Source organism: Equus caballus, chromosome 26, assembly GCF_041296265.1.
Source record: "Equus caballus isolate H_3958 breed thoroughbred chromosome 26, TB-T2T, whole genome shotgun sequence".
In the NCBI taxonomy this organism is placed as follows: domain Eukaryota; kingdom Metazoa; phylum Chordata; class Mammalia; order Perissodactyla; family Equidae; genus Equus; species Equus caballus.
Genome location: NC_091709.1, coordinates 37,085,850 through 37,098,145, shown reverse-complemented (window position 1 = coordinate 37,098,145; position 12,296 = coordinate 37,085,850). Strand labels below are relative to the sequence as shown.

Genomic DNA, 12,296 nt, shown 5'->3' with positions numbered 1-12,296 from the left:
TTACTTGCTGTCTATAGAATTGCCTCACCTGGACGTTTCATGTAAATGGAATGATACAATTTTGGGGCTTTTGTCTTAGCATAATATTTTTGAGGTTCATTCATATTCTAACACGTATCAGTACCTCATTCATTTTTATTACTGAATTTGTATTCCATTGTATGGATATCCCACAATTTATTTGTCCGTTTATCAGTTGATGTATGGTGGACTGCTGCATTCCTTGGCTATTGACAGTAAGATGAACATTTGTGTACGAGTTTTTGTGTAGACGTATGTTATCATTTCTCTTGGATGGATAGATAGGAGTAGAATTGCTGTCACCCTCACTTTTGAAAAATATTTTTGTTGGGTATAGAGTTTAGGATTGATTTTTTTTTTTTTTAAAGCACTTTAAAAATGTCCTTCCACTTCCTTCTGGCCTCCATTGTTTCTGATGAGAAGCCAGCTAGCATGTATATTGTTCTCCCACCCCTGTATGTAATGTGTTGATGTTTTTCCTAAAGTTGCTTCAAGTGTTTCTTTTTATCTCTGGTTTTCAGCAATTTGATTATGAAGATTTCCTTTTATTTATCCTCCTTGGAGTTTGCTGAGCATCCTGGATTTGTAATTAATATTTTTCACCAAATTTGGGAAATTATCAGCCATTATTTCTTCAAATATGTTTTCTCCCTTTTTCTGTCTTTTCTTCTGGGACCCAATTAGACAAATATTAGACCAATTACTAGTGTTTCTCAGCTCACTGAGGCTCTGTTCCTTTTTTTTTTTTCCAATTTAAAAAAAAATTCCTGCTTTCTAGATTGGATAATTTCTTTTGATCTTTCTTCAAGTTTACTGTCATTTTCTTCTACTATCTCTAATCTATTAAGCCCATCTAGCTAATTTTAATTTTCAAATACTGTGATTTTCAGTTCTAAAATTTACATTAAAAGTTTCTCTTTCTCTATTGAGATTCCATCAGTTCAGTTATTTTGATCATGTTCCTTTAAGTCTTTGAATGTGTTTGTACTGGCTGCTTTAAAGTCCTTATCTGCTAATTTCAATATCTGAGTCATTTTGGGATCTCTTTCTATTGACTGCTTTTTTTTTTGCTCCTTGAAAATAGATCACAATTTTTCTGCTTCTGTGAATGTCTACTAGTTTTTTTTTACTATATATTGGACATTGTGGGTGATACATTGTAGATACTCTGGGTTCATTTATCTTCATCTGAAGAATGTTACTTTTTATTCTGATAGGCAGTTAAAATACTGGCTGATCACTTTAGAATTATGGAGACCTGGTTTTACACTTTGTTAGGGTATGGAAATCCCAAGGTATTGTCTAATCTCCTCTGACTTGGTGGAACTCAGACTTCAAAATGTCTTGCAGTAGGCAGCAGCTGAAATCTCTGCTTAGTTATTTTAGCCTTCCAGCTATTTTTTTACGCTGAGTTCCTTGGAGTCTCCACCATGCATGTGCTGATCATGGGCTAGCTAGGTATTTAAAGAGAATTTATATTAAAGTGTTTGGGTCTCCCTACTGTGACTCACACCTCTCCAAGATTTCCCTCTTCATTTTCCAGCTGCTCTGGTAATCCTGAACTCCATCCTCTGATACCTTAACCAGATAGACTGGCTTTTTGCTCAAGTTTTAGCCATTTTATACCACAGGGGCTCACTTGACTGGGCGTGGGAGGTTAGGGGTTGTGCAGGGGGAAAAGCTATATAAAAGTGGATCCTACTCCTTGTGTTGTCTTTCAAGGATCACATCCCCTCCAGTTTCTGCCTGCTTTTCAGCACTCTTCAGTGCTTTCAAATAGTGCTTTTTTCTTTCTTTCTGGAATTTAAGGTGAGGTCCCTGAATTACCTCATCTGAATATACTCTCTTTGTTTTGAAAATTCCCACAGTATGCTGTACCCTAAGTTCTTTATGCACATGATTTTTCTCCTTCTAGTTGTTTATTGCTGCATTACAGGCAACTCTAAAACTTAGTAATTTAAAACAGCCATTTTATTATGCTTATGGTTTCTGTGGGTCAGGAATTTGGAAAGAGTACAGCCAAGATGACATATGTATTTGGGGCCTCACTGGGAAAGGCTTAAAGTCTGGGGATAACACTATAGCTGGAACAGCAATCACCTAGAAGTGTCTACTCACACATCTGGCAGTTGATGCTATAGCTCAGACTTCACCCGGAACTGTGGGCCAGAACTTCCGTACCTGGTCTCCTCACAGCACTGTGGCCTGGGATTATTTTATCTTATTTTATTGAGGTCCTAACAGTTAACAGCATTGTGAAGTTTCAGTTGTACATTATTATTTGTCAGTCACCATATATTTGTGCCCCTTTACCCCTTATGTCCACCCCCCCAACCCCTTTCCCCTCTGGTAACCACCAATCTGTTCTCTTTGTCTGTGTATTTGTTTATCTTCCACATATGAGTAAAATCATATGGTGTTTGTCTTTCTCTGTCTGGCTTATTTTGCTTAATATAATACCCTCAAGTTCCATCAGTGTTGTTGCAAATGGAATTATTTTGTCATTTTTTTTAATGGCTGAATAGTATTCCATTGTGTGTGTGTATGTATATATATACCACATCTTCTTTATCTATTCATCGATCATTGGGCACTTGGGTTGCTTCCACGTCCTGGCTATTGTGAATAACGCTGAGATGAACCTAGGGATGCATAAGTCTCTTTGAGTTGTTGATTTCAAGTTCTTTGGATAAAATCCAGTAGTGGGATAGCTGGGTCATATGGTATTTCTATTTTAAGTTTTTTGAGAGATCTCCATACTGTTTTCCAAAGTGGCTGCACCAGTTTGCATTCCCACCAGCAGTGGATGAGGGTTCCCTTTTCTCCACATCCTCTCCAACATTTGTTGTTTTTTGTCTTGGTAATTATAGCCATTGTGATAGATGTAATGTGATACCTCATTGTAGTTTTGATTTGCATTTCCCTGATGTTTAGTGATGTTGAACATCTTTTCATGTGCCTGTTGGCCATCTGGATATCTTCTTTGCAAAAATGTCTGCTTGTATCCTCTGCCCATTTTTTTGATCGAATTGTTTGTTTTTTTGTTGTTGAGATGTATGAGTTCTTTATGTATTTTGGAGATTAACCACTTGTCAGATATATGATTTGCAAATATTTTCTCCCAGTTGGTGGGTTGTCTTTTTGTTTTGTTCATGGTTTCCTTTGCCTTGCAGAAGCTCTTTAGGCTGGTGAAGCCCTGTTTGTTTTTCTTTTGTTTCCCTTGCCTGAGTAGACATGGTATTCGAAAAGATCCTTCTAAGAATGATGTCAAAGAGTCTACTGCCTACATTTTCTTCTAGGAGTTTTATGGTTTCACATCTTACCTTCAAGTGTTTAATCCATTTTGAGTTAATCTTTCTGTATGGAGAAAGATAATGGTCTACTTTCATTCTTTTGCATGTGGCTGTTGAGTTTTCCCAACATCATTTATTGGAGAGACTTTCCTTTCTCCGTTGCGTGTTCTTAGCTCCTTTGTTAAAGATTAGCTGTCCATAGATGTGTGGTTTTATTTCTGGGCTTTCAGTTCTGTTCCATTGATCTGTGTGTCTGTTTTTGTACCAATACCATGCTGTTTTGATTATTGTAGCTTTGTAATATGTTTTGAAGTCAGGGATTGTGATGCCTCCAGCTTTCTTTTTTCTCAGGATTGCTTTGGCTATTTGGGGTCTTTTATTCCCTCATATGAATTTTAGGATTCTTGGTTCTATTTCTGTGAAGAACGTCACTGGGATTCTGATTAGGATTGCACTGAATTGGTAGATTGCTTTAGATAGTATGGACATTTTAACTATGTTTATTTTTCCAATCCATGTACGTGGAATATCTTTCCTTTTGTTTATGTCATCATTGATTTCTTTCAATAATGTCTTAGAGTTTTCATTGTATAGGTCTTTTACCTCCTTGGTTAAATTTATTCCTGATATTTTATTCTTTTTGTTGCGATTGTAAATGGGATTGTATTCTTGAGTTCTCTTTCTGTTAGTTTGTTATTAGAGTATAGAAATGCAACTGATTTTTGTAAGTTGATTTTGTACCCTGCAGCTTTGCTGTAGTTGTTATTTCTAATAGTTTTCTGAAGGATTCTTTAGGGTTTTCTATATATAAAACCATGTCATCTGCAAACAACAAGAGTTTCACTTCTTCCTTGCCAATTTGGATACCTTTTACATCTTTTTCTTGCCTAATTGCTCTGGCCAAAACCTCCAGCACTATGTTGAATAACACTGGCCAGAGTGGGCATCCTTGTCTTGTTCCTGTTCTCAGAGGAATGGCTTTCAGTTTTTCCCTGTTGACTATAGTGTTGGCTATGGATTTGTCATATATGACCTTTATTATGTTAGGGTATTTCGATACCCATTTTATTGAGAGTTTTTATCATGAACAGATGTTGAATCTTGTCAAATGCTTTCTCTGCATCTATTGAGATGATCGTGTGGTTTTTATTCCTCATTTTGTTAATGTGGTATATCACATTGATTACTTTGCTGATGTTAAACCATCCCTGTATCCCTGGTATAAATCCCACTCGATCATGGTGTATGATCCTTTTAATGTATTGCTGTATTCGGTTTGCCAATATTTTGTTGAGGATTTTTATATCTATGTTCATCAGCGATATTGGCCTGTAATTTTCCTTCTTTGTGTTGTCCTTGTCTGACTTTGGGATCAGAGTGATGTTGGCCTCATAAATGTGTTAGGAAGAGTTCCATTTTCTTCAACTTTTTGGAATAGTTTGAGAAGGATAAGTCCTAAATCTTTGAATGTTTGGTAGAATTCTCCAGAGAAGCCATCTGGTCTTGGACTTTCATTTTTTTGGAGGTTTTTGATTATTGTTTCAGTCTCTTGTGATTTGTTTATTCAGATTCTCTATGTCTTTTTGGCTCAGTTTGGGGGTGTAGTATGAGTGTAAGAATTTATTCCTTCTAGATTGTCCAGTTTGTTGGCATATAGTTTTTCATACTATTCTCTTATAATTCTTTGTATTTCTGTGGTATCTGTTGTAATTTCTTCTCTTTCATTTCTGATTTTATTTATTTGTGCCTTCTCTCTTTTTTTCTTAGTGAGCCTGGCTAAGGGTTTGTCAATTTTGTTGATTTCTCAAAGAACCAGCTCTTAGTTTTGCATTGATCTTGTCTACTCTTTTTTTGGTTTCAATTTCATTTATTTCTGCTCTTACTTTTATTATTTCCCTCCTTCTGCTGACTTTGGGCTTTGTTTGTTCTTCTTTTCTAGTTCTCTTAGGTGTAGTTTAAGATTGTTTATTTGAGATTTTTCTTGTTTGTTAAGGTTGGCCTGTATTGCTCTGAATTTCCCTCTTAGGACTGCTTTTGTTGCATTCCATATGAGTTGGTGTGGTGTGTTTTCATTTTCATTTGTCTCCAGATATTTTTTTTATTTCTCCTTTAATTTCTTCAGCAATCCATTGGTTGTTCAGTAGCATGTTGTTTAGCCTCCACATATTTGTTGCTTTCACAGCTCTTTTCTTTTGTTTTTGTGTTTTGGTTTTTTTTGAGGAAGATTAGCCCTGAGCTAACATCTGCTGCCAATCCTCCTCTTTTTTTGCTGAGGAAGATTGACCCTGAGCTCACATCCATGCCCATCTTCCTCTACTTTATATGTGGGATGCCTACCACAGCATGGCTTCCCAACAGGTGCCATGTCTGCATCCGGGATCCAAACCTGTGAACCCCAGGCTGCTGAAATGGAACATGCGAACTTAACTGCTGTGCCACCAAGCCGGTCCCTCCCAGCTCTTTTCTTGTAGTTGATTTTTAGTTTCATAGCATTATGGTTGGAAATGATGCTTGATGTGATTTCAGTCTTATTAAATTTATTGAGGCTTGCTTTGTTTCCCAACACATGGTCTGTCTTTGAGAATGTTTCATGTGCACTTGAGAAGAATATGTATTCTGCTGCTTTTGGATGGAGTGTTCTGTATATATATATTAAGTCTGTCTGGTCTAATCTTTTGTTTAGTTCCACTATTTCCTTGTGGACTTTCTGTTTGGATGATCTATCCATTGATGTAAGTGAGGTGTTAAGGTCCCCTACTATAATCATGTTGCTATTAATATCTCCTTTTAGGTTAATTAATAGTTGCTATATGTACTTTGATGCTCCTGTGTTAGGTGCATATATATTTATAAGTGTTATGTCCTCTTGGTGGAGTGTCCCTTTTATCATTATATATTGACCATCTTTATCTCTCATTGCCTTTTTTGTCCTGAGGGCTTCTTTGTTTGGTATAAGTATGGCAACACCTGCTTTCTTTTGTTTGCCATTAGCTTGGAGTATTGTTTTCCATCCCTTCACTCTGAGCCTGTGTTTGTCTTTAGAGCTGAGGTGTGTTTCCTGGAGGCAGTGTATTATTGGGTCTTGTTTTTTAATCCATCCACTCACTCTGTGTCTTTTTATTGGAGAATTCAATCTATTTGCATTTAGAGTGATTATTGATGTATGAGGGCTTAATGCTGCCATTTTATCACTTGTTTTCTGGTTGTTCTGTGTTTCCCTTGTTTGTTGTCCCATGTGTTTCAGACTGCCAGTTCAGTTTGGTGGCTCTCTGTGATGGTTTTCTCAGTTTTCTCTTTATTTGTAATTTGTGTCTCTGTTGTGATTTTTGTTTTGTGGTTACCATGAGGTTTTTATAAAAGATCTTGTAGATGAGATAGTCCATTTTCTGATAGCCTCTTATTTCCTGAGTCTAAGCACGTTCCATCTCTTTCCTCTTCTCCATCTAAGTTATTGTTGTCACAACTTTTTCTGTTTTGTGTTGTGAGTTTGTGGTTAAAATGAAGTGATTATATTTGTTCTTGATGTTTTCCTTCCTTTTATCTTTAATGTTATAGTCAAGTGTTTGCTAATCTGTTCTGATAGAGAGTTGCAATTTTCTGGTTTTGTCTGCCTGTTTATCTCCCTGCTCAAGGCTGTGGAAAACCTTTCTTTTCTTTTCAGGTATGAAGACCTTCTTGATCATTTCTTGTTGGGGGCTCTTGTGGTAATGAACTCCCTCAGCTTTTGTTTTTCTGGGACAGTTTTTATTTCTCCGTCATGTCAGAAGGATATTTTCGCTGGATAGAGTATTGGCTGTAGGTTTTTGTCTTTCGGAATTTTGAATATATCATTCCACTCTCTCCTACCCTGTAAGGTTTCTGCTGAGAAATGCACTGAAAGTCTGATAGGGATTCGTTATATGTTATTTTCTTCTGCCTTGCTGCCCTTAATATTTTTTCTCTGTCAGTTACTTTTGCTAGTTTTACTAATATGTGCCTTGGAGAAGATCTTTTTGCGTTGATGTAATTAGGAGTTATATTAGCTTCTTTTCTTTTTTCTTTTTTAAAGGTTGGCACCGGAGCTTTTTCTGTTGCCAGTCTTCTTCTTCTGTTTTTGTTTTTTTTTTTGAGGAAGATTACCCCTGAACTAACGTCTGCTGCCTATCCTCTTCTTTTTGCTGAGGAAGACTGGCCCTGAGCTAGCATCCATGCCCATCTTCCTCTACCCTACATGTGGGATGCCTGCCACAGCATGGCTTGATGAGCGGTGTGTAGTTCCACACCTGGGATCAAAAAGGGTGAACCCTGGGCCACCAATGTGGAACATGGGAGTTTAACTGCTGTGCCACCTGCCTGGCCCCAGTCGTTTTTTCTTCTTCTTCTTCTTCTTTTTCTCCCCAAAGCCACCCAGTATGTAGTTGTATATTCTAGTTGTAGGTCATTGTGGTTGTGCTATGTGGGACACCACCTCAGCATGGCTTGATGAGTGGTACGATGTCTGCTCCCAGGATCCAAACTGGCGAAACCCTGGGGTGCTGAAGCGGAGTGCACAAACTTAACCATTTGGCTGCAGGGCCTGCCCCCATATTAGCTTCTTTTACTTGTCATTCCAGCTCCTTCCCCAGGTTTGGGAGGTTCTCAGCTATTATTTCTTTGAACAAGCTCTCTGCTCCTTTCTTCCTCTCTTCTCCCTCTGGAATACCTATAATCCTTATGTTGCATTTCCTAATTGAGTTGGATATTTCTCAGGGAATTTCTTCATTTCTTTTTAGTCAGTTCTCTCTCCTCCTTCATCTGAAGCATTTCTATATTTCTATCCTCTTAATTGGCAATTCTGTCCTCCATATCTGCTCTGTTATTTAAGGATTCCAGGTTTTTCTTTATCTCACTCATTGTGTTTATCATCTCCAACATTTCTGATTGTTTTTTCTTTATAGTTTCAATCTCTTGTGAGCAACTTCTGTTCATTAATTTTATTTCTGATTTCATTGAAAGGTGTTTTTGAGTTCTATTGTAAGTCGTTGAGTTTTTTATGATAGCTGTTTTGAATTCTCTGTCATTTAGAATGTAAATTTTTGTGCCTTCAGGATTGATTACTGGGTGTTTGTCTTTTTCCTTCTCGTCTGGAGTATTAATATACCTCTTCGTAGTATTTTATGGGGTGGATTTGTGTCTTCACATAGTGATAGTATTTGATTGCAGATTCCACCTGCCACTACTCAGTGGGGCAGGAGCAGTGTATTCTGAGCCTACCTTGATCCCTGTTAGCTCTGCCTGTTCAAGCCTGGGCTATTCCATGGGACCACAGTGGCACTGTGGGCTCTCCCACTGGATGAGAAAGCAATCATGAAGGGGCTCAGGGCTGCCACTGCCTGCTCCCACAGTCCTGCCAAGATGTGCTTCCCCCTTTGGGGCTGCAGCTGTACTGTGGGCGTTTGTGGCAGCCGGGAACTCATTTGCCTGGGTGTGCAGATCCGCTGCTTCTCCTCCTAGGTCATACCAGCTGTTGTGCTTGGTGGGCAGGGCCTCTGGGCTCTCCCACTGGACAGGAAAGTGATCATGTGGGCGTTTAGGGCTGTTGTCACCTGTTCCTGCAGTTGCACCGAGTCATGCTCCCACCCTTGGGGCCACAGTGGTGCTATGGGTGCTCCAGCTGGGAGAGCCATCACACATGTGCACAGGGCTGCTGGGCGGGGGGGCTGGAGAGTGCCCACCTCTCTCCACCACCTCCCTGGGCGTAGTCCATCCACCTTCAGATGTATAGCTGCATGGGTCTCTCAGGCGTCCTGTTGTGCTGTTTGGGTATCCTCCATCGATCAATGAATGTCCTTTTAGTTGTAGTTCAAAGGGGGAGAGAGAAAGGATACAGCTCACTCCACCATGTTGTTGACGTCACTGCCTGGCCTTGGAATTTTTACATAGCAACTCAGGACTCTAGTGTTAATGTTCTACAGAACCAGCTACACGCTGCATTGCCTTTTATGATCTAGTCTCAGAAAATGGCAGAAGTTACATAGTAGCACTTCCTCTACTCTGTTGGTCAACCAGTCTTTATTGTTGGCTCAAATTCAAGGGGAGAGCCACCTCTCAATATGAGAAGTGTCAAAGAATTTGCAGGCATGTTTTAAACCACCATGCTCATTTAGCACATAGTAAGCTCCCCCTTGTGTCTGAACACAGTCCTTTGTACATTTCAGTAGGTATTCATTGAATTATTGAGTTTTTCTTCTTAAATATAAATAGATTTGGACGTAAAGTAAATTTGTGTTTAAAACTTTAAGAAACGAGTAAGATATTTCACTTCTCAAAAACATTTTCTTAGACTGATTATATTTTGTCTTTTTATTTGTAGAATACAGTATTTAATGAAAACCCATGCTTAACAGGTGAAAATGGCAGGTTTCCTTGATAATTTCCGTTGGCCAGAATGTGAATGTATTGACTGGAGTGAGAGAAGAAATGCTGTGGCTTCTGTTGTAGCAGGTATATTGGTAAGTGAAAAGGCCTGGGTGGTGACATTTATGCCTCATCTTTTGTCCTGAAAATTAATGTTGATTCCTTAGAACTTTGAATACCCTTCCAGAACTGTGTATTTCACTGTTGTTTTGTATAAGTAATGATCAGAGTTCTAGATACTATTACTGAACAAATCATGGAAGGCCCTTAGTTCATTTGACTTTGTAAATTTGTTAAACTTAATATCTGTCCTTCGGTTCCAGTGATAATACAATTATTGTAGTCAATAGCATTTGCAAGTTAATGATGCAGTATGTATAAGTCCTCTAAGATCCTCAAAGGCTCAGAATTTGATGTAACCAAATATTGTTGTGACTCATTAAAGTTCAGGGTGTGTAGACAGCAGTCATGACCGTAGGCTGCATTAGAACCGCAGCCCTGCATGGCGCTAGGGAAGGCGTGCTCTCCATCTCCATTTCCCCAGCTGCAGCACTTGGGGGAGGTGAGAGGAAGAAATTCATGGAGGAAAGTGTTGCTTAATTCTCTTCCCAATTTTTTTTTTTACTTTTTGTTATTGAAAATGTCAAGCATATGAAAGGGGTACAGGGGCACATATATATGGTGACGGATAAAAACTGGACTGTTGGTGGTAAAAATGTCAAGCATTTAAACAAAAATAGAAGGGTATAAAGAGGCCCTCTCCCCTCTTGCCCCATGTGCTTATCATCCAGCATCAAAAAAAATCAAATCACGACCAATCTTGCTTTAGTTTTCCGTCATGCGCTCTCTGCCACCACTGCGTTTGTTTGTTTGTTTGTTTGTTTGGTGAGGAAGATTGACCCTGAGCTAACATCTCTGCCAATCTTCCTCCATTTTGTATGTGGGATGCCACCACAGCATGGCTTGATGAGCAGTGTGTAGGTCCATGCCCAGGATCCACATCCATGAACCCTAGGCCACCAAAGTGGAATGCGCAAACTCAACTACCGTGCTACTCAGCTGGCCCCCTCACTGCATTTTTTGAAGCAAGTTTCAGTATCTATTTTAAAAACTTAAAAAATTCATCTCTTTCAGTGTGCAGTTCTATACCTGAAGTCCAAGAGGAAAAAATAAATAAAGCAGAGAAGAAACTAAAGATAATTGTGAAGCTGTCTGCATGCAGAATTCTTTTAGATGTTTCTAAGTTTTTCTTGCTGTTTTTTAAAAAATTTTTTTTATCATGGTCTAAACAGTTTATAACATTGTGAAATTTCAGTTGTACATTAATATTTGTCAAACACCATATAAATGTGCCCCTGCACCCCTTGTGCCCACCCTCCCCCCTTTCCCTGTGGTAATCACTAAATTATTCTCTTTGCCCATAAGTTTATTTATATTCCACATATGAATGAAATCATACAGTGTTTGTCTTTCTCTGTCTGGCTTATCTTGCTTAACATGATGCCCTCAGGGACCATCCATGTGGTTGTGAATGGGACGATTATGTCTTTTTTATGGCTGAGTAGTATTCCATTGTATATATATGCCACATCTTCTTTATCCATTCATCTGTTGTTGGGCACTTGGGTTGCTCCCACGTCTTGGCTATTGTGAATAATGCTGCAGTGAACATAGGGATGCATAAGTCTCTTTGAATTGTTGTTTTCAAGTTCTTTGGATAAATACCGAGTAGTGGGATAGCTGGGTCATATGGTATTTCTATTTTAAGTTTTTTGAGAAATCTCCATACTGTTTTCCAAAGTGGCTGCACCAGTTTGCATTCCCACCAGCAGTGGATGAGGGTTCCATTTTCTCCACATGCTCTCCAACATTTATTATTTTTTGTCTTGTTGATTATAGCCATTCTAACAGGTGTAAGATGATATCTAAGTGTAGTTTTGATTTGCATCTCCCTGATGGTTAGTGATGTTGAGCATCTTTTCATGTACCTATTGGCCATCTGTATACCTTCTTTGGAAAAATGTCTGTTCATATCCTCTCCCCACTTTTGATTAGGTTTTTTTTTTTTTTGTAATTCAGTTGTGTGAGCTCTTTATATATTATGGAAATTAACCACTTTTTGGATATATGATTTGCAAATATTTTCTCCCAGTTGGTGGGTTATTTTTTCATTTTGATCTTGGTTTCCTTTGTCTTGCAGAAGCTCTTTAGTCTAATGAAGTCTCACTTGCTTATTTTTTCTTTTGTTTCCCTTGTCTGAGTGGAAATCATATTTGTAAAGATCCTTTGAAGGCTGATGTCAAAGAATGTACTGCCTGTATTTTCCTCCAGAAGTTTTATGGTTTATGGTCTTACCTTCAAATCTTTGATCCATTTTGAGTCTATTTTTGTGTATAGAGAAAGATAATGGTCTACATTCATCCTTTTCATGTGGCTGTCCAGTTTTCCCAGCACCATTTATTGAAGAGGCTTTCCTTTCTCCGTTGTATGTTCTTGGCTCCTTTCTCAAAGATTAGTTGTCTGTATATGTGTGGTTTTATTTCTGGGCTTTCAGTTCTGTTCCATTGATCTGTGTGTCTGTTTTTATACCAATACCATGCTGTTTTG

The 12,296-nt window shown here is 38.4% G+C and overlaps 1 protein-coding gene across 16 annotated transcripts in view; it reads left to right on the top strand.

Moving 5' to 3' along the window:
* The window catches only part of TMEM50B (transmembrane protein 50B), a 51,396-nt gene that overhangs the window by 21,138 nt on the left and 17,962 nt on the right, over nucleotides 1-12,296 (top strand). For 10 of the 16 annotated variants that reach the window (XM_023630061.2, XM_070252334.1, XM_005606133.4 and 7 more), the window contains one exon: nucleotides 9,646-9,784. In XM_023630061.2, coding sequence (XP_023485829.1) covers nucleotides 9,686-9,784 — 99 coding nt within the window. In that variant the 5' untranslated portion in view covers nucleotides 9,646-9,685. The remainder of the gene's footprint in view (nucleotides 1-9,645; nucleotides 9,785-12,296) is intronic. The other 6 variants (XM_023630062.2, XM_023630060.2, XM_070252340.1 and 3 more) reach the window with 1 other exon arrangement.